Here is a 23,225-nt window from a genome sequence, read left to right as displayed (position 1 = left end):
ATTGGACAACTCTATCATACAGCTTCTCTTAGGTGTTAACTCTTTAGTACTTTCATGAAGGAATCCATGTTCTTAAACACAGTATTGTGAACATGAAATCTTGTTTGACAAATTTAGTACAGTTCTTTGAGGATTTAATGAGCAACATGGATGAAGGGAATGTTGTGCAGTTTGATTTCCAAATGTCATTTGAGAAAGTATTACACAAGATAAGAGCTTACAGTGTCATGCATGATGTACTAGCATGGACAGAGAGGATCGGCTAACTAACAAAAAAAAAGTGAATTGAGATAATTGGGTAGTTTTCAGGATAACAAAACCAAATTTATGGAACATTACAGGAATAAGAGTTGAGAGGTACAGCAAATAAGTAGGAAACAAATTCCATTTAGTTCAAGGGGATGAATATAAAAGTAGAGAAGTTTTGGCACAATTATATATATACACACACATACATATATTGTATATAATTATAGGTGAATTATACAGGGTATTGATGAGACTATACCTGGAATACTTTGTACAGACCTAGTCACCTTACCTAAGAGGAGCATATTTACATTGGAGGCAATTCAGAAATTCAATAGGTTAATTCAAAGGATGATTATTTGTCTTACGAGAAAAGATTGAACAGTTTGGCTAATAATCATTGGAGTTTTGAAGAATGAAAAATGATGTTATTAAAATATAAAGTGTTATGAGAAATTCTCTCATGGGAGAATCTAGAACCAGACAGCGCAGTTTAAAAATAAGAAGTATTTAAGGTTGAGGTGAGGAGGAATTTCTTCACCTTTGTTTGTGACATAGATAAATTATCTGAAGGAAGATACAGGTGCTCTGATTAACAAGTTTGCAGAAGTTACTAAGATTGGTGGAGTAGCAGATAATGAAGGGGACTGTCAGAGATTGCAGCAGAATAATAATAGATTGGGGAGTTGGGCAAAGAAATGGCAGATGGAGTTTAATCGGAGCAAATGTGTGGTGATGCATTTTGGAAGATCCAATTCAAGAGCAAACTATATGGAAAATGGAAACGCCCTGGGGAGAACTGATGTACAGAGAGATCTGGCTGCTCAGTGCCATTGTACACTGAAGGTGGCATGCCAGTCAATGGAGTGGTCAAGAAGGCATTCGGCATGCTTTCCTTCATTGGATGGGGTATTAAGTACAAGAGTTGGCAGGTCATGTTACATTTGTAAAGGACTTTAGTTTGGCCACATTTAGAATACTGTGTACAGTTCTGGTCACCACATTACCAAAAGGATGTGAATGCATTGGAGAGGGTGCAGAGGAGGTTCACCAGGATGTTGCCTGGTATGGAGGGCACTAACTATGAAGAGAAATATAGAGTGGTTAGGATTATTTTTATTATAAGGGCAGAGGTTGATGAGCGACCTCATTGAGGTCTGCAAAAGCATGACAGGTACAGACATGGTGGATAGCAAGAAACTTTTTCCCAGAGTGGAGACTCAGTTACTAGGGATGATGAGTTCAAGGTGAGAGGGCAAAAGTTTAAGCGAGATATGTGTGTAAAGTTCTTTACACACAGGGTACTGCGCGTCTGGAACGCGTTGCCATTGTAGGTGGTAGAGGGGGCACAATAGGGTCATTTAAGATGTATCTAGACAGATACATGAATGGGCAGGGAGCAGAGGGATACAGATCCTTAGCAAATAGGTGACAGGTTTAGATAGAAGATCTGGATTGGCTCAGGCTTGGAGGGCCAAAGGGCCTGTTCCTATGCTGTAATTTTCTTTGTTCTTTGTTTTCTAAGACTGATTCGACTTTGGATTCCCTTCCCCAACAAAACAATGGAATAATAACTGGGTTATTGAATATATTCAAAGCTGAGTTGGACAAATTTCTGAATGACAAGTGTGTCAAGGATTCTGGGGGTACAGGCATAAAACTAGAATTGAGGCCACAGCCACATTTGCCATGACCTCACTGAATGGCAAGCAGACTGGAGGGCCTACTCCTGCTGTCTTTTCATTTGTGATATCCTGGATTTGACAGATGAAAGGCTGTTAGGATGAGAACATTTCAGAAGACTTTGTGAGGCAACTTCAAATTTCTCTGGCTACTCAGACTACAGCATCTCGGCAGTACCAGAGACAATTTAGCCTAGCTGGCTGCATGGTCCAGTGAAGAGCAGTGACAGAAAAGGTAGCAGGGGATTAGGCAATTAGGCAAGCTGTCATCTGAAAGAGGGCGATAGGTCTTTATTTGTGGGGTATGGGCTTCACTGGCTTGATCAGCATTAAGATTGTCCTTAAAGATGGAGAAGGTGTTGATGAACTCTTGAATTGCTCTAGTCCATTTGGTTTGGTTGATCAACAATGCTGTCAGGTTTTGATGGAAAACTGAAAGAATGGTGATATTTTTCCAAGCTGGGATGATGAGTGGCTTGGAGAGGAATGTGGATGATGGCATTCCAATGCATTTACTGCTGTTACAAATCAATGACTACTACTGGCTAGAAGGGTAAGGTGCTAGCTGAAGAATAATACACCACAATTGTTTGTGTGTGTGTGTGTGTGTGTGTTGGGGGGTAGAACTGTGTTTATGGATGCAGTATCAGCAAAGGGGCTCCTTTGTCCTGGATAGTGTCAGGCTCCTTGAGTGTTGTTGAGATGGAGTCATTCAGAAAATGTGGAAAATATTCCATCACAGTCCTAATGGTTTGCATATGGCAGGCAGGCTTTGGGAAGTTAGATGGTGAGTTACTTGCTGCAGGATTCCTAGTCTTTGATCTTTTCTTGCAGTCACAGTATTTATATGACTAGTTCAATCCAGTATCTAGACAGTGGAAACCTCCAGAATGATGGTGGTGGGATGTTCAGTTATGTCAAGGAATGACAGATTCTCTTTTGTCAGAGATGGTCATTGCTTGGCATTGATGTGGCTCTTATGTTACTTGTCAACTCATGTATGTCTATTATCCAGAAGGTAGACTGGAGGGTCTATCATTGGCTCAAATGATCCGTTTAGTGGTTCTCAAGGAGCAATGTCCTAGAACTGCATGAGCTGACTGGAATTCCACAGGGAATTCTGGGAAATCTTGTGGGGGACTCTGCATAGGTCTTGAAGGAAATTCTGGTTACTGGGTAGATGTCCTCCTCTGGGGAATTTGGGCATGATTTTCATGCCCAAATGGGGTCATTTCCAGTTGCATGAGATCAGGTAGCAGTTCTTAACTTCCAGAAGTCAAAATTTATAATTTTATTAGCATGGATATAATGTCCAGTGATATACCATTGTTATTTAGTGGACCATTAATGAAGAAAGTACAGAAGAAATTGGATGTTGAAACTGACAAAGTTACTGCTTTTTGAAAATCTTTGAAATTGCAATTCACATAATGGGGGCCTCATTGTATCCTTTAAAAAGACTATAAAGGATCAGCAGAGGACTTAGGCAATGCAGATTTTAGGCAATGGGGTGAGGATTTGCATGGATGCAGTCACCACTAGCAATAGGGAGGACCACAGCAAGGCACCCTCTGAGGACAAGCAATCACCAGCACTAAAGAGCAGGTTGTTGTGGGCCTGGTGTCAAGCAGTCCTCGAATATAATGTTGCAGATTCCCTCCCCAAGCCCAGTTTGGACAGAAGGAGTCATGTGGTCATCTACAAGCGGAAGCAACTCAGAAATTGGAAATCAATCTCACTATTGAATGTGGATTACAAAATTCTGTCAAAGGTAATTGCCAACCGGGTCAGGTCTGTTCTAGGGTTGGCGATTCCCCCTGACCAAACCTGTGCTGTACCAGGCAGGAAGATCGCTGAGAGTCTCGCACTCCTCAGGGATACAATCGCCTATGTGCAGAACAGAGGGTTGGACACCTGCCTGATCAGCCTGGACCAGGAGAAAGCCTTTGATAGGATATCACACACGAATGAGAGATGCTCTCTCCAAAATGGGCTTTGGGGAGGGAATCTGCAATTGGATCAGAATGCTCTCCACCAACATTGATTGAGACTGCACTGACAATGGTTGGGAATCAGATAGCTTCCCAGTCAGATCTGGAGTCAGGCAGGGCTGCCCTCTCTCTTCTGCCTTGTTTGTGTGCCGCATAGAGCCATTTGCCAAGTCCATCAGGAAGGATGTGAGCCTGAGAGGGGTGACTATTCCTGGCAGTGGGGGCCTACAGGTTAAGGCCTCCCTGTACATGGATGACGTCGCAGACACAGATCTGCTGTCCGTGCACAGACTCATGTGCATATGTGACCAGTTCGAATGGGCCTCGGGGGCCAAGGTAAACTGAGGCTCTTTGGGAACTGGGCCAACCAATCCTCGATCCCCTTCACCATCAGGACTGACCACCTGAAGGTGCTGGGTATTTGGTTTGGGGGGGGGGGGCTGGGGCGTGCACCAAGTCTTGGGAGGAGTGTATCAGCAAAGTGAGGCAGAAACTGGGCAGATGGAAGCTCCAGTCGCTCTCCATCGCAGGAATAAACCTGGTCATCAGGTATGAGGCACTGTCATTGCTGTTGTATGTGGCACAGGTCTGGCCTATTCCCAGAACCTGTGCCGCTGCAGTCACCTGGGCCATCTTCCAATTTATATGGAGATCAAAGATGGACCGGGTCCAAAGAGACTCGATGTATAAAGATCTGGGCAACGGTGGAAAAAATACACCCAATGTCACCCTCACCCTGATGGCCACCTTTGGGTGTGGCTGCTTCAAGCTGTGCGTGAATCCCCAGTACACAAACACCAAGTGTCACTACGGACTGAGGTTCTACCTGTCCCCGATGTTGCCCGGACCTGCTGCCGCGGAACGCTCGAGTAGTTGGACTGTTCCGTATCACCTGTCCTTTGTGGAGAAAAAACACCTTTGACCACAAGTCCATCAGGAAGTGGTCAGCACATAGAGTCCTGGAGACCCTTCGGGAAAAGGAGAGGGCAGATCCTATCGAGCGGTTCCCTGAGCAGACTGTCAAAGCCATTTGGCAGAATGCCTCATCGCCAGAACTTTCCAACAAGACATGGCTTGGCTGGTGGTGAGAAGGGCTCTGTCTGTGACATCATTTATGCACGCCCGGACTCTCTCCTGCACCGCACGCTGCCCTTGAAACAGCTGCAGAGGGGATGAGACTGTCACACACCTCCTTCTGGAATGTGCCTATGCAGAAGAAGTCTGGAGAGGAATGCAGTGGTGTTTGTCGAGGTTCGTCCCAAGCAGCGCCGTGACGCGGGACTCTATGCTCTACGGTCTGTTCCCTGGGACGCACACCAAGACGAACATCAACTGTGCCTGGAGGATCATCAACTTAGTGAAGGAAGCTCTCTGGGTGGTCCAAAACCTGCGATCTTCCAGCTGAAGGAGTTGACCCTGACTGAGAGTTACAGACTGGCATATTCCAAGGTCCAGGACTACGTGTTGAGGGCAGCTTGGGGCAGCTGCCGCCAAGGCTGGGTGGGGAAAGACCACTGTGTAACATCTGCCTGCCTAAGAAGAACAGGGGGCCCACGCAGTCATTTGGGCTCTGCTGATGCCTCAGCTAAATATATGGATATATGATTGATAAACGTACTGACCCTACACACACAAATAATAAATTTTGATCTCTGTATGCAAAGAAATGGAATGTTTACATATGTACGGTAGGACCAACTGTACAGATCAAATATTTTATGAATAAAGTTTATTTTTGAAAAAGTCCTCAAGTATGTGTTTCCCTCCTTCCCCACCCCCCCAAAAAAGAGGGAAGGGGTGCAAAGATGTGCTGTTGCAAAATTTCTTAGTAGCACAGTATGAAGTAAAGCTTTTTCCTTGAGAGGCTTTGGAGAGCAATAGCTCAGCAAACAGTGCAATTAAGCTCAGGTAAACTCCTTTTAAAGTTTAACAGCAGTTAGGGCATTTGCACATTCATCCTGCAGAATGTGGGAGCTCAGAGAGACTTCCATTCTTCCTGCTGACTACACGTGGGGAATGCAACCAGCTGCAGCTCCAGGGAGACTGTGTTGGGAGCTGGAGCTGGATACACTCAGGATCGTCAGGGATGCTGAGCACTTCACAGATAAGAGTTTTAGTGAGGTAGTCACACCTAAGATGCTGGCAGAGAGTAGCTGGGTGACCACCAGGAAAGGCAAAGGGAATAGGCAGAGAGAGCTGGAATCCCCCTAAGGCCATTCCCTTGAAAACAGGTATAGCATCTTGGATACTGCTGGTGGGGTGGAATGACAGTTCAGGGGAAAACAGAAATAGCCAGGTTGGTGGCACTATGACTGGCTCTGGGCAAAGCAGGAAAGGGTAAAAATATACAGGACCTTAGAGATAGGGGGAACAGCAGGATATTCTGTTGCTGCAAATGGGAGTTGAGGATGGTGTGTTGGCTCCGAGGTGTCAGGGTCTAGGATATTTCAGAGCAGCTGCAGAACATTCTCAAAGGGGAGGGTGAGCAGACAGAAGTCATTGTGAACGTTGGCACAAATGACGTAGATAGAAATAAAGATAAGGTCTTGCAGATTGATTTTAGAGGACTAGGAAAAAAGTTAAAAACCAGGATCTCATTGATGGTAATCGCCAGATTACTTCCAGTGCCACGTGCTAGTTAGGGTAAGAACAAGAGGATATGGCTGATGAATGTGTGGCTAAAGAATTAGTGCAGGGGGCTGAGATTCAGATTTTTAGATCATTGGGATCTTTTCTGGGCAGAGGTGACCTGTTCAAGAGGTTGCATCTGAAATGGAGGGGGACCAATATCTTGGCAGCCAAGTTTGCTAGTACTGCAAGGGAGAGTTTAAACTAGATTAGCTTAGGGGAGGATCCTCAACAGCACGGAGGCAAGTGTGACACTCAAAGGCTATACAGTCATCAGAAATAGTAAGTTAAAGACACAGGTCAGGCTGGATCATGACAGGGAGCAAGGAATGCCTATTGGATTACATTACAAGAGGGCTGACAGTTAAGGCCAATAAACTCTGGGCATGGATAGGTATGTGGGACTAAGATATTATAGCCATTACAGAAATGTGGATATGGGAGGCACAGGACTGGTAGCTTACAGGAGCTTTAGGCGGGACAGAAGTAGTGGAGAGAAGAGAGGGGGAGTTGCATTTTTGATTAAAGCAAGTATCATGATAGTACTCGGAGATGAAATGACTGAAGAATCATCCAGTGAGACTTTGTGGGTGAAGCTAAGAAATAAGAAGGCGATGGTGACGTTATTGGGGTTGCACGACAGGCTCCTGGATAGTCAACAGGAATTATAGGAACAAATATACAGTGAGACTGGGGAGATTAGCATGAGCAATAGGGTTAACATAGTCAAGAATTTTAATTTTCCTAACATAGACTGGGACTGCCAGAGCATTTAGGGCTTAGATGGAGTGGAATTTGTAAAGTATGCTCAGGAAAGTTTCCTTAAGCAGTATATAGAGATCCTACTTGGGGAGGAGCAAAACTCAAACTACTCTTGTGAAATAGGGCAGGACAGGTGACGGAGGTAAGAATGGGGGAGTACTTTTGGACCAGTGATCATAGATCTACTAATTTAAAAATAGTTATGGTGAGGGACAAAACTGGTCCACAGGTTCAAGTTCTAAATTAGTGCAAAGCGAATTTTGATGGAATTAAACAGGAGTTTGCAGGGGTTGATTGGAGTAATTTGCTTGCAAGTAAAGTGACCTGTGGCAACTGGGAGGCCTTTAAAAGTGAGATAGTTGGAGTTCATATTCCTGTGAGGATGAAGCGCAAGGGGGCAGGAATAGGAAACCCTGGATGTCAAGATACTGAGGCTTTGACCAGAAAAAAAAGAGGCATGGCTCAGGTAGAGACAGCTCGGATCAAGGGAATCCCTGGAGATATAAAGGGAATATGAATTTACTGAAGAAGGAAATCAGGAGGGTGAAAAGGAAGCAGGAGTTAGCCTGGGCTGAGAAGATTAGAGTCATTCTAAAAAATTTTTTTCAAGTGTATTGAAGGAAAAAGAATAACTAGAGAGAGATTAGGACCCCTCAAAGACCAAAGTGTAAGTGTATGTGTATGTGTAGAACTGCAGGAGATGGGCGAAGTCCTCAAGGAATATTTCTCCTCCGTATTTACCATGGAGAAAGACATGAAGTCTTGGAAACTTGGAGAAGTTAGTGGTGATATCTTGGGGATAGTCCATATCATAGTAGAGGATATGTATCATAATGTATGAAGATGGGTAAATGTCCTGGTCCTGACCAGATATATACAAGAACACCGCAAGAGGCTAGAGAAGAAATTGCGGGGGCCCTGGCTGATAATTTTTGCATCATCATTAGCCATGGGTGAGGTCTTAGAAGACTGAAGGGTAGCAAATGTGCCATTATTTAAGAAGGTCAGCAAAAAAAAATCTGGGAACTGTAGACCAGTAAGCTTAACATCAGTGATGGGGAAGTTATTTGACAAGATTCTGAGGGATAAGAAATACATGCATTTGGAAAAACAAAGTTTGATTAGGAGTAGTCAGTATGGCTCTGAGAGTGAGAGATCCTGCCTCACAAATTTGTTAGAATTCTTTGATTAAGTGACCAGGAAGTTTGGTGAGGGCATGGCAGTAAATGTCGTAAATGTAGATTTCTGTAAAGCATTTGATAAGATTCGAAGGTTAGATAGAGACAAAAAACTGCAGATGCTGGAACCCAAAGTAGACAAGCAGGAGGCTGAAAGTATACAGCATACCAGGCAGCATCAGGAATTGGAGAGGTTGACATTTTGGGTGTAACCCTTCTTCAGGACTATCTAGAAGGTTAGAAGCGTGAAATCCAGGGGGACCTAGCAAATTGGATACACAATTGGTTTGATGGCAAGAAGCAGAGTGTAATAGTGGAAGGATGGTTGTCGGACTGGAGGCTTGTGACCAGTGGAGTGCCTCAGGGATCGGTGCTGGACCCTTTCCTGTGTGCTATCTATATCAATGATTTGAATGCGAATGTTCAAGGCATGATTAGTAAGTTTGCAGATGACACCAAAATAGGTGATATCATGGACAACGAGGAAGATTATCAGAACTTGCAGCTGGACCTTGATCACCCAGGGGTGGGCCGAGAAGTGGCAAATGGAGTTTAATATTAGATAAGTGTGAGGTCTTGCATTTTGGAAAGTCAAATCAAGGTAAGAGTTTCACGGTGAATGGTAGTGGAGTGTAGTGGAACAAAGGGACCTTGGAGTTCAGGTGCATGGTTCTCTGTGGAGTCATAGGTAGAAAGGCCAGTGGAGAATGTTTTTGGCATACTGGCCTTCATCAGTCAGGGCATTCAGTATAGTAGTTGGGAAGTTATGTTGAAGTTGTACAGGACATTGGTGAGGCCGCACTTGGAGTATTGTGTCAGTTTTGGTCACCTTGCTACAGGAAGTATATTATTAAACTGGAAAGAGTGCTAAAGAAATTCACAAGATACCGTATGGACTCAATGGTCTGAGTTCGAGGGAGAGATTGGATAAGCTGGGACATTTTTCTTTAGAGTGTAGGAGACTGAGGGAGGGGGAGGGAGCTTACTGAGGTGTAGAAGACCATGAAAGACATAGATAGAGTGAATGCACTCAGTCTTTTTCTCACAGTTGGCAAATCAAGAATGAGAGGGTATCAGTTTAAAGTTAGAGGTGAAAGAATAAAAGGGAACTGGAGGAGCAATTTTTTTTTACACAGAGGGTGGTACACATATTGAATGAGCTGCCAGCAGAAGTGGTTGAAGCATTTCTCATGGAGAAATACATGAATAGGAAAGGGTTAGAAGGATATGGGCCAAGTGCAGAAAAATGTGGTGACTGTGTATATATTATGATCAGCATGGACCGGTTTGGGTGAAAGGGCCTGTCTCCATGCTTACAGACTTTCTTACTCGATAAAATTTCTTAAATTATTTAGTTAAGTGTAATTAATATTAAAGGGGCAGAAATATAAAAGACAAAAAAAATCAATTGTGTTAAATCTACAAAAGATAAGTTGCCTGAGATCTAAAATGTTAAACATTTAAGTAAATGACATGGGAAGAGGCGATGAAGGATGCAATAACCATGTGGAAGTGATGTGATGGATGTCAGATTTGAAAGAAATACTTAAGACTCCTATCATGGCCTTTAGCACGTCTGCCCTTAGCGATTTCAACCAAGGAAATGGAGGAAATTTGCTGAAGTTGAATTTCATTACATGTGTACAAACATGAACATAATCATTATGAAAATGTCACCAGTAATTTCTTTAACAACAGGATTTTGAAAAAAATTGTGGTAATAGATGAAATGATTCAGAAACTTTTGGCAGACCAGCCAAAGTAAATTATCAGCTAGACTAACATGGGCTGTCCACGCTAAGAATTCCATCCAGATGGTAAGAAGGTATAGTTGATGGAGAATTGCAACTCTGATAACCAGAATAGAAAAGACCATTGGAAAACGTAACAACCAGTTGAATGTACATGATGAAGGGCAGGAGATTAGGCCCATGGAAATATGAAGTATGAAAATGACAGGAGGGAAAACACAGTATAAGATCAGAAAGTGGCTCTGGGAGAGGACATGCCTGAGAAAGAGAATACAAATCTTGAAAAGGTACTCTTTTAATAGAAGAGAAAGATCAAACTGGAACATTCCAGAAAGAGATAGAAGCAAGACAGAAGGCATAGTTTAATAAGATCAAGGAGTACAGTACAGACCAGGAATGCCATCAGGAACAAAAGTCAGGAAATCCTCGTGCTACAAATAAAATAGAGGATAAATTAATGTAATTGTTGCTGTTTAGCAACTTTTAAAGACAGAATTTAGAGTATACACTGACATGCCATAGGGCTGATTTATTGCGATATCACATAGGTGGATATGCGTAGAAAAAAAATGCATCTCCTGATGAGACTTGTAAGGCTAAAGCAAGGCTAAGGGGATAAGGTTTTGAAGCAAAAATAGGAAACCAAGATATAAGAGTAGAATCATATATAACAGGAAAAGAAATGTAGATTATCTTGCAACTGTTCACAACAAATGCTTGAGAATGTAGATCAATTGATATTAAAGCTACACTTCTGCAGAAAGATCAAGTCGAGGGGAGTATTTCTTCACCCTTCAGAAGAGGAACCAAATTCAATGGGGCATTCGGGGGGTGAAATAATTGTGTTTATGGTGTAAACTATGCCTCTAGACCTTGGTACTTCTCTATCCTATTAAAACTAAGTTATCTCCAGTTCAAAAGGACCTATTTTACTGGTACCACCAGGGACAGCTGAAAGCATTACAATGCATGTAGAAGAGTATTTCTTTGTGGAGTGGAAGCAGTAACTTTAAAAATATTGTCAGAGTTAAGTTTAAAACAAAAAAAAATTAAATTTGTAGTTAAGTTTCAGCAGCTTTCACAACTCCAAAACGCCAAAAGGAGGAATTCTGCAGTATAAATGGTCAGCTATATTGGCTGGGCATCCAAACAAAGCAATTTTGAGGGTTCCAAGTTGAGTACAAAAATAAAAAATCCAAAATGGAAGAAAGCATACAGGTGAATAAAACATTGAACAATGTGATAAAATAGCATGTTTTGAAATTTCCATCAATGTGTGATGCCAAGAACATGAAATTTATTGATTTTAGTACTGGATTCTCCAGTTGCAGGAGAATTTATAATTTTTCTTTCAAGGGAGGTAAGTATTGCACTTTAGCTTGTGAAGCAAAAAAGAGCTGAAGATTAATAAACAGTATCTTAGTGGTAGTGGATTTGGCATTTTTCTTGATGAAAATATTAGAAGAAATTCTATGAAGGGATTCAGCAGCAATACCCATTCAGTACTACATCAATAATAAGTTACTATGGAATGACATGCATTCAATGAAATGCAGGATTCAAAAATAGTGATGATATTGCTGTTTTAAAAACATGCTTAGGAATGGGGAAATTTCCAAATTGAGATAGGTGGATAGCAGCAGTTGGCTAACTAATTGCTTTATGAATAAAGTACTAGGTTCTAAAACAAACTGTTATAAATACTAGCAAACGGTACTTAAACATACATTAAAACAATGATAAGTGTTATCCTTTTGTACATTTTATTTCTATATATCAATGTATTTAAAAATAAAAAAAGGGACTGCAATGCTGGAAGTTAGAGACAACAGATGTGAAGCTGGAAGAACACAGCAAGTCAAACAGCATCCAAGGAGCAAGGAAGTCAATGTTTTGGGCCAAAGCCCTTCATCAGGACTGGGGAGGGGGAGGAGAGCCAAGAAGTAAAAAAAAAGAGGGAGAGGGTAGGGAAGGTAGGTGGGGTGGTGGTGACGGGTGCAGGTAGGGGGTTACTGTAATTTGATTTGTTTGTGGAAAGAGTGGAGTGGAGTGGGTAGGTGAATGGGAAGGTGAACAGGTTAGAACAGGGCAGGAAGGTGAGGAGAAGCGATGAGGCTAGACACAGAATAAGGCTGGAGAAGGAGGGACTTCTAGTCAGATTTGAAGGAATACCAGAAACCTAATGGAACAAGGGAACAGGTGATGAATATTTATAAATTATGGGTTAATTAGGTAAGAACTGGGTATGTCGTAATCAGTGTTGAATTTTATGGTCTGTGAACTGAAATCAAATTATGGCTTGAAAGGTATGAGTGGAATTTGTCTAGTCAGCAAGCCATAGACATGATGGAGAAGCCCAGTAAATTAGTGCAAAAGTTAAGGCTGAACTATTTAAAACAATCTTCAGCCAGAAATGTCACTTGGATCATCAATCCTGAACTTTTCCAGAGGTTCGCAGCAACACAGATGCTAGTTTTCACTGTGATATCTAGATACTGGATTGAAGCTCTTGTATGCAATATCATTCTCTGCAACCTTTTCTCAATAAACAATGCCACCATTCTAGGGCCGATCATTCTATTTCACATCTCAAATTTAGCTCTCCTGTCTACATTTTCAAAAAGAGTTGTAATTCGGTCAGGAACTGAGTGGCTCTGAAGAAACTGAAACTGAGCATCAGTGAGCAGTTTATTGATAAACAAGAACTGTTTGATTGCACTGCTGATTACATTAACCATCACTTTACTGATGTTCAAGAGTAGACAGTAGTGATAAGGTTGGAGTTATTGTCCTTTTTGTATACAAGACATACCTGGGTGGTTTTCCACATTGTCAGTTAGATACCAGATTTATATATATTGGAACAACTTGGCTAGATGTGGAGGACATGCCATCAGTACAATGCCGGAGTGTTGTCAGGGTCCATAATGTTTGCAATATCCAGTGACTCCAACCATTTCTGGATATCACAGAGTGAAAACTAGCATCTGTGTTGCTAGGGAGCTCTGGAAGAGGTCAGGATTGATGATCCAAGTGACATTTCTGGCTGAATATTGCTTCAAATAGTTCAGCCTTAACTTTTGTACTAATTTGCTGGGCTTCCCCATCATGTCTATGGCTTGCTGTTTATGCTGCTTGGCAAGTTGGCCTGTTTTGGCTTCATCAATTTGACACTTCAGTTTCAGGTATGCCTGGTGCTGCTCTTTGGCTGCATTCCTGCACTCGTCATAGAGTCAATGCCGATCCCCTGACTTGTTGCTAATGGTCAAGTGGGGAATATGCCAGGCCATGATTTGCAGATTGCGTTGGAGTACAGTTTTGCAGTCTTTCAGTTCTAAGTCCATTTCATTTAGGGTAGTTATAATGCCACACAACCTGATGCAGGATATCCTCAATGTGAAGATGTGAATTGGTCACGTTTACTGATACCGTCATGGAAAAGGGCATATATAGCATGGAAATTGGTGAGGATGAGGTAAAGCATGTTTTTCCTTTGGTTAGTTCCCTCACCACCTGCCACGGCAATGCCCTGACCACTGTGCTACCACAATGCTTGGTTTGTCCTTTTGGTGGGACAGGATATATCCTGGGAGGGTAATAGTCATGTCTGGTATATTGTAAAATATGATTCCATGAATGTAACTATAATCATACTGTTGCTCAACTAGTCTCTTAGACAACTCTCCCAATTTTGGCACAAGTCCCTAGCTGTTAGTAATCTACAGGGCTGGATTTGCCATTGTTATATTTGGTGCTTTCAGTGATTCAAGGTGATCCACCTGGTTTCATCCTTTTTTTGAGACTGTTTATTGGTTTGTACAACTGAAAGCCTTGCGAGGTCAATTCAGAAGTCAGTTAAGATTCAATTGCATGACTATTTGTCTGGAGACACATTTCAGCCAGACCGGATAAAGGCAGCAATTTCTGTTCCCTAAAAGATATTTATGAACTAGAAGGTTTTTAGTAAAAAGTGAGGATGGTTTCCATGGTCAAATTAGACTATTAATTCCAGTTTTTTTTTGCTGAAGCAAATTCCACCCTTTACTGTGGTGTGAATTCAAACCCAGGTTCTGGATTTATACACCCTCCAACAATCCACCCTCCCATCCTGGCACCTGCCCATGCCACCGCAGGAATGACAAAACCTGCGCCCACTCCAAAGATCCAAAGTTTTACCTGCACATCACCAATATCATTTATTGTATCTGTTGCTCCCGCTGCGGTCTCCTCTACATTGGCGAGACTGGACGCCTCCTAACAGACGCTTTAGGAAACATCTCTGGGACACCCACACCAATCGACCACACCGTCCTGTGGCCCAACATTTCAACTCCCCCTTGCACTCAGCTGAGGACATGGAGGTCCTGGGCCTCCTTCACCGCTGCTCCCTCACCACCCAATGCCTGGAGGAAGAACGCCTCATCTTACGCCTTGGAACACTTCAACCCCAGGGCATCAATGTGGACTTCACCAGTTTCCTCATTTCCCCCTCCCCCACCTCACCCCAGCTCCAAACTTCCAGCTCAGCACTGTCTCCATGACTTGTCCTACCTGCCTATCTTCCTTTCCACCTATCCACTCCACCCTTTTCTCTGACCTATCACCTTCATCCCACCCCCATTCATCCACTGTACTCTTTGCTACCTTCCCCCACCCTCCACCCTGACCTATCACCTTCATCCTCACCCCCAATCACCTACTGTACTCTATGCAACTTTCTCCTCACCCCCACTCTCCTCTCTTTTATCTCTCCACCCTTCAGGCACTCTGCCTCTATTCCTGATGAAGGACTTTTGCCCGAAATGTTGATTTTCCTGCTTCTCAGATGCTGCCTGAACTGCTGTGCTTTTCCAGCACCATTCTAATCCAGAATCTAGTTTCCAGCATCTGCAGTCATTGTTTTTACCTCCGGATTTATAGTCCAAGAAAAAATACCACTATGCTATTGCCTCCTCCTATAAAAGGGTCAATTCAGGTGCTACATTTGTGGTTTGATTCTCCTGTAACTTTGCCAGGAGAGGAAATTTTGATAACTGATAACGCTGCAATCAATATATTTTGACTTCTTCCAAAAAAATTCCATCCTTGTGTGTTATGAAGCTTTAAGGAGTATTCAATTATGTCAAGTTTAAAATTATATTTATTTGTGGCATTAAAGCTAATCCAATCTTCCTTACAAAAAACATCTTCCTTCTCATTTTTCTGCATTTATTTTGTTCTGATGTTTTTATAAAAAAAAGTCTCCAACTGTCTCCTGTTCTCTCTAGAGATAAGTGACAGAGAGCTACTAACCATATTCTGGTGTTTTCAGTACATAACCATTGACCATGTTTGAGTCTAGGATCCAGAGTTGTGATGGGCTATTTAATAATACAGGAATCACCTTTTGCTTTAATATTGCCCTTACCAGATTACAATAAAACCTGCACATTTGAATGAGAGTTACAGATTGGCAATTAATAATAGGAACATAATAAAATATGTTTTGATGAAAGTACTTTAAGTATAAGTTAACCTAAATTTAATTTGTTTTTCATGTTTTTGGTGTTTACAAAAGGCCCTCTGATCTATTTCCATACATTCAAGAACAAAATTAGATCTTCAAGCTTTTAAAAATTGATTGGAGAAGGCTGTTCACAGGTAAAAGGATGTTTGGTAAGTAGGAGGCTTTCAAAAGTGAGATAATGAGAGTTCAGGTGCAACATGATCCTACTAATGTGAACAGGAAGGCTGGTAGGAGCAGTGAACATTGGATGACTAGAGATATTGAGGCTCTGGTCAAGAAAAAGGCATATGTCAGGTATAGATAGCTGGAAACAAGTGAATCCTTTGAGGAGTAAAGGAGTACATTTAAAAGGGCAATCAGGATGGCGAAAAGGGGACAATGAGATGGGTTTGGTAGATAAGATTAATGCGAGTTCAAAGACATTCTAAAGAGCCTAAGCAAATATTTTGCATCAGCGTTTACAATGATAGAAGACATGGAAGCTAGGGAACTCAAGGAAATAAATAGTGATGTCTTGAAAAAACAGTGCATAAAGGTTGATAATTCCCCAGAATCTGACCAAGTGTATCCCAGGACATTGTGGAAAATTTGGGAAGAAATTACAGGGCCCCTAAGCAGAGATATTTGTATCATCGATAATCACAGGTGAGGTGTCAGAAGACTGGAGATTGGCTAATGTGATACCATTGTTTAAGAAAGGCTGCAGACCAGTGAGCTAAACATCATTGGAGGGAACTCTGAAGACAGGATTTACATGCATTTGGAAAGGCAAGAACTGATTAAGGATAAACAGTATGGCTTTGTGTGTGGGAGATCAGGTCTCAAAAACTTGATTAAATTTTTTTGAATACGTGACTAAGAAGACAGTCATACAGCACGGAATGACTGATCCAACTCATCCAATGCAACCAAATATTCTACATTAATCTAGTCCCATTTGCCAACATTTGGCCCATTATCCCTCTTAAACCCTTCCTATTCATATATCCATCCAGATGTCCTTTACATGTTGTAATTGTACCCACCTCCACCACCTCTTCTGGCAGCTCATTCCATACACACACCACCCTCTACATGAAAAAGTTACCTTCCAGTCCTTTTTAAAATCTTTTCCCTCTCACTTTAAACTATGCCATCAAATTTGCACTCCCATCCTAGGAAAAAGACAGGCTAATCACCCTATCCATACCCCTCATGATCCTTTAAAATCTTATATAAGGTCACCCCTCATCCTCCAATGCTCCAGGGAAAATAAACTATTCTTGTAAATCTTTTTAGTATCCTCTCCAGTTTAACAACATCTTTCTTATTTCAGGATGATCAAAATTATAAGCAGTAGTCCAGTTGTGTCCAGCTTATGTAGGTAGTGAACAGCAATTGTCACAACTTGAAGTTCTGTGAGGCTTCCTTAAGGCGCAGTCCTTTGCCAACCTACACCTACTAACGATCTGAGAATTCAACTAATTTCCTCAGACAACATATCTGACTGCCAACCCAAAATAATAAAATCATCTCTAATAGCAATGTAAAGGAATTCTGAAAGTGTACATTAATAGTTTTCTGTGTCTTTGAATGTGGACTGAAATGCAAAAATAGCTTTTAAAAATCAAAAATTACTGAAAGATTGCTGCATTTTTAAATTGGAGAAAGGAAGCACTGCAGATGCTGGAGATCAGAGCTGAAAATGTGTTACTGGAAAAGCGCAGCAGGTCAGGCAGCATCCAAGGAGCAGGAGAATCGACGTTCCGGGCATGAGCCCTTCCTCATTCCTGAAGAAGGGCTCATGCCTGAAACGTCGATTCTCCTGCTCCTTGGATGCTGCCTGACCTGCTGCGCTTTTCCAGCAACACATTTTCAGCATTTTTAAAATAACCTGACACTCACTGTTAAGTGCTTTTTACACAGCGGTTTGTTCAAGCAGTAGTGTGAGTCTGGTTACAGGTGAGGTGAAGTGAGCCAGTGGGTGTGTAACAATGGGACTTTGGTTGGTATCAAGTAGATGATTAGTCTGCAGATTAGTGACCAATTATCGATGAAAAATGCCCTCTGCCTGTCAACAACTATGTGATTGGTTCCCAGGCAAATGAACAGCTTGCAGGGATGTGAATGTTTGAGACAAGCCTTTGGATCTCCACAAGGGCAGAAACTCTTTTCTCTGCAGTAAAATACAACTACAGCCTAAAGCCAATTTATTTTTCTTTCAGCAGTTGCTGTAAGCTATGATGCTCAACCGGTGAGTGAACTAGTCACACTCTTCTGAAAACAAATGATTCTCCTTCTACATATGTTTTCAAACAGCAGAATGGCTGACAAGCCAATAGAATCCTCTCTGTGAACAATGTGAACAGGGACTAATGAACTCTCATCACAGTCCTTCTCTCCAAAACCTCGTGTCTGTATGTATATGTACAGTGGAGATTATAAGGGGGCTACAGTTTTAATAGGCTTAAGTGTTGATGATTCAGAATTGTTTGCCTCATTTAGTATATATTTATTTGTAATAACTGGCAATTCTTGTTATGTGTAGAAACGTTGTCCACGTTTTCTGTAAACTTGGATTTAAAAGACTGATAGATTGCACAATTTTGCATACTTTCATAAAATCTTAACTTTTGTGATGAGTTCAGGAATTGTGGGGCTTATTGATCACTATAATTAGCTTAAGAAAGACGAACGTAATCCTCTTTCTGAAAAGTCAATTTGCTATTCTTATTGATGTATCTCTTTATTAAAAATGGTATTCCTATAAAGATATCTACATTTAGGGTTTATGGCTAATATGAAATCTAGGTAGTTCAAGTTTTATTCCTAGCAAACCGAGATGAAAAAGAAAAGCTCTCAGTTCCCAGATAAACTTTGACAAAAATCAAACTCTACTTTGCATATCAGTGAACCTCAAAAAGAATATTCAAATAAGCATATTTAAGGGAAATGACAGTCAACAATTAATTGCACTGTTCAAAGACTCAAATTTTTAAGGCTCCAAAGGCAGCAAAAAGATCCAGACAATATTTTGACTTGGACTGATAAGTAGTAACAACATGTATGACACATGTCAAGTGATTACTGAATCCAACAAAAGAGTCTAACCACTGACAATATTCCATCATAATTATTCCATTAATATTTGATCACCATTGACCAGTAACTTAACTGACTAGTTGCATAAATGTTGTCAGTGTAAAAGCAGATCATAAAATAGGTATTCTGTAATGATTAAGTCACCTCCATTCCAGCATCTACAAAGGTACAGTTGAAAAGGTGATTGAATGCTCTCTGCTTGCCAGAATGAATGCAACTCTGATAACATTCACGAATTTTGACATCTTTGAGGGGAGAGTTACCTGCTCAATCGACATCCCAATCGACGCAATCAAAAAAAGTCACTTCCAATCACTAGTACACTGCAGATGCAGTGTGTGCCATCTACAAAATGTATTGCAACAACTTACCAAGGCTTCTTCAACAGCATCATTTGAACTCTGAAACTCTATTGTCTACAATGATAAGAAGCCAAAGCATGGAAACTTTTAATTGTAAATTCCTTTCCAACTTGCAAAACCATTCTGACTTAGAAATATATCACCATTCTGTCGCTGTCACTGGATGAACGTCCTGTATCTTCCTGCCTACAGCACTATAGGTGTACCCACACCACAGAGATAGCAATGGCTGAAGGAGGAGGCTCACTACCACCTTCACAAGGATTTTAAGGATGGATAATAAATGCTTTCCTTATCAATGATGCCAACAATCCACGAACATATAAAAGAATTGGGGTCCTGACTTCCCTCTAGTCCAGTTCTCAAAGAACTATTTGTCAGCCAAGTTAATAGATCCCAAAGTATCTCTTCCATTCAGGTTCAAATGTCATTAGATCCTGCAGCATGATCAATCTTCAGTACCTTAAGCCAAACCAAAGCCATTGACATTTAAGGAATCAATACCTAAAGCAGTTGTACCCATCATTGAAGAGGAGTACTTACATTGGACTTGAACTATTAATATGTTTATATTTATATAACTTTATTTTTCTTCTTGTTAATTATTTCAAAAATAAGCATATTTAATCTGAAACCTTTCTAACTAAAAATTGAGAACATTTTAATAATCTGGTATCAAGTGTTTCAGTTTTGTCAAACAAGGTTCAGCGAAATCTCTTGCTGTAGCTAACTGAACCCACTTCATTAACGACCTAGCCCAACAGTATGATACACCCTGTCTTGATTCTAGCCCCATTCTAGTACTTGCTGTACCTGAACCATCTCACTGTCAGAATGACCCAGGATTAACCAGTGTCACTAGCACAATATGTGTAAAAGGCCATTCAGCACGTGGACAAGCACGGAAAGTCTGCAAATGCCCTGCATAGTATTTGCCCCAGACATGGACACGGAGAAACTGGCATGCTGTCGTGGGCAGGGAGGTCCTGGTGGATAAGGTGATGCAGATGTAGGATGTCCTCCTTCGCCTGACTGGTAGTGAAGGCCAGGATGAGAGACCATGGTTCAAGCTTGCCACTAGGGTCAGTGCAGTCTCAGCCCCTCTCGAGGAATGCACAGCACTGTAGGTACTCAATGACCTATTCCACTCCATCAGCTTAACTGCTGCCATCTTCTCTTGATACTTCACATTCACTTTGTTTTTGCATCCACTTCTCACTAAGATTTATGCTCAACCACACTCACCTATTACTTGCAAATCTTCCCTCACTTGGTGGCTCCCATTCCGATCCTGAATGGCACTAACCATACATGCCCTCTGTACTGTCTTCTCACTTATTTGGGCCATGTTCCCCATCTGCATCAAAAATAACAGCTGTGCCACTCAAGTTTAACCCTCCCTTATTACCTGCTTCTCTCTAATTCCAGGAGAAAAACCGCCCACAATAGGGCAGCAAGTGTCAAGATATGTGATGGACTGCCTGACATTCAGCTGCTCACCCTTTACGTGGAGAGGGTCCTAACTCTAATCACTCTGAGCAGCTGACTGACTGTTCCCAAGCACATGGACAGATGTCGGAGGCTGCCCTTAACCTACTGTACCAGGACGCCCTAACCAAAGGCGAAGTCCCTTGACTTGACTGAGGTCTGCTAATAACCATTACAAAATTCCTGGTTTTATGTTTGCACTAAATGACAAGGCAATACAGCAGTTCTGTAAACCTAGTATCGTTGGGTGAAGAGCAAGTTGCAAAAGCAACATTGTCATTCTAATAGATGAGAGACTTAACAAACAATCCAGGTCTTTTTCAAATATAATTTCAGTTACATCACATCGTAAACGTTTGCTATAAATTGTGTTCCCACAACCACCTGATGAAGGAGCAGCACTCTGAAAGCTAGTGCTTCCAATTAAACCTGTTGGACTATAACTTGGTGTTGTGTGATTTTTAGCAAGGTGTAAAAGGGCAGGGCAAGGCAAAACAAAGAGTCTCTAAGCAACCAAGTAGACTCAAAGTGAGTGCTAAGAGTTGCAGCCTGATTCAGTCTATGAACTGGGTGTATGTCCATGACCACAAAGTGTCATTATTGCTGCATTACAATGGTAGTTGCTATTGCACCCAAAAGGTGCAGATTTGAAATGCAGAAGCATACTGTAAGTGGTTTAGATGGATGCCTGAGATTTCTTCTAGTCACATGTCAGAAGCTTGTGTCTGTAGACTGTGTGTGACCAGTGCCCATGGTGCATGTCCTGAGATGTTAGTGCCTGGTGTCCCACAGAGGTCTTTTTGAGCAAGTGGTGAGTGGAAGTCACAAGATACTTGCTCTGACTTCCATGTCATAAATTCTCTGCATCTGGTTTGTTCACAGCCTGTGGTAGGATAGGAAACTGCATATCAAATGAGATGAGATGTACAGTTATTAAGGTTGTTGACAAGCACCAACGCCCTTGAAAAGGCAACTCACGCTGCCCGGTGAGAATCTCACCTTGACACCTTAGTTCAAAAAAAGCAGTGCGATATGACAAAGTGGAGCAGACATTGACCGTTATTCTACCACATTTTTCACCATAACCTGCATTATTCAGGACCCTTTAAATATTCTTCCCAGCGTTTCTCCACAGGTGTAGGGGGACCAGCTGAGAATAGTTCACAGGTCGGTGCAATATCGAGGGCCGAAGGGCCTGTTCTGCGCTGTATTGTTCTATGTTGCCAGACCTGCTAATTTTCTCCAGCACTTTGTTTTTATTTCTGATGATAATGATAATTATTGATAAGAAAAGTTGTTAGAATATTAAAGTGTCTGGACAAGAAACAATTACTATATTAGAATTTGTCATATGTTTTATATTTGAAATTAAAATAATTTGGGGAATAGGGTGAAGTGGATAGTTCTGAGGGCTTGTGCATTTACAGATGGGCCGAAATGCTCTCCGAAAGTCATGAAATAATACTTTTCAATCGGGTATCATTTAAAGGAGTACTTCTACAAATTAAATTCAAGATTATTTTTCTAACATGCTGGGTAAGGAATAACTCAGCAGCACGTACAACTATCCTTTCCTTAACATCAATGGAATAAGGTTCACACCCTAAATACTGAACAATTACCATCGGTTCGTTTTATATAGACCTTTCATTTTAGATACTGCAGTTTTGTTCCAAACAGAATAAATGAAGTGATTGACATGACTTCTGGATTGTAACGCAACCTTTCTATTCCGAGAAAATTTGGATTTTCACACACGTCTTGATCGTTATAAAATATTTATCAGGTTGGAAAGCTGAAGGAGGTCGCAGACCTGGTGCTGAGTCTCTTACATAAAGGCCTGAATCGTTGTTCGAGTGATAACACAAAGGAAATCAAAAAGCAGAATACATTGTTCTTTCTGAGGGAATGCAGATGTACAATGAACTGACTTGGCCTCGCATCGGTGCTGGAGTGATATTTACCTGCAGAATATGCTTCTCTCCCCCGGTGAGCTGGTGGCGCACTGCTGTCCGCCACATCGTACTGCGATGGCGGCTGCCCCTTGAACACTTCCAGCAGCCAAATGCATCCCAATATCAGGCGGCGCCTCCCCGGGTGGAGGCCGCTGTCAGGGTCGGCTCACTCCTGAAGGACCGGGCCCGTTTCCGAGATACAAACGGCCGTAACCGCACGCTTATTCTCGGGTTCCGTACCGCACCACTCCATTATAATTCCCCCCAGGAACTGCAACGTCCAAGTGTGAGGTTACACTTGCTACAGCTCGTAATCTGAGCCGCAATTTCAAACGCTTTTCAATGCAAATTTGCGAATTCTGATCTAACTTTTATTAACAAGAAAAATATTTATCAAGTTAGCTAACAAAAACGTGGAATACAGAATTTAAAAATATGTCGAATTTATCGTTGGAACATTATTTCAAGAGTAAGACAAAGGTTGGCAGCTCGGCTAGTGTATAGGTGCAAAAGGCAAACGTGTAAAGGCTGTTGATTCCATTAGAAAGGAGCTGTATTTCATGTAGTAGAGGCGCACAGATTTAGCTGGCAG

General features: G+C 41.7%; 1 protein-coding gene across 3 annotated transcripts in view; it reads right to left on the bottom strand.

Moving 5' to 3' along the window:
* Positions 1-23,024, bottom strand: part of ikzf2 (IKAROS family zinc finger 2) — a 166,332-nt gene extending 143,308 nt beyond the window's left edge. The window contains exon 1 of one of the 3 annotated variants that reach the window (XM_060827646.1): positions 22,643-23,024. In XM_060827646.1, coding sequence (XP_060683629.1) covers positions 22,643-22,699 — 57 coding nt within the window. In that variant the 5' untranslated portion in view covers positions 22,700-23,024. The remainder of the gene's footprint in view (positions 1-22,642) is intronic. The other 2 variants (XM_060827645.1, XM_060827650.1) reach the window with 2 other exon arrangements.
* Positions 23,025-23,225: the final 201 nt, after the last annotated feature.

The sequence above is a fragment of the Hemiscyllium ocellatum genome, chromosome 7, assembly GCF_020745735.1.
Source record: "Hemiscyllium ocellatum isolate sHemOce1 chromosome 7, sHemOce1.pat.X.cur, whole genome shotgun sequence".
In the NCBI taxonomy this organism is placed as follows: domain Eukaryota; kingdom Metazoa; phylum Chordata; class Chondrichthyes; order Orectolobiformes; family Hemiscylliidae; genus Hemiscyllium; species Hemiscyllium ocellatum.
This window is presented reverse-complemented; position numbering and strand designations above follow the sequence as displayed.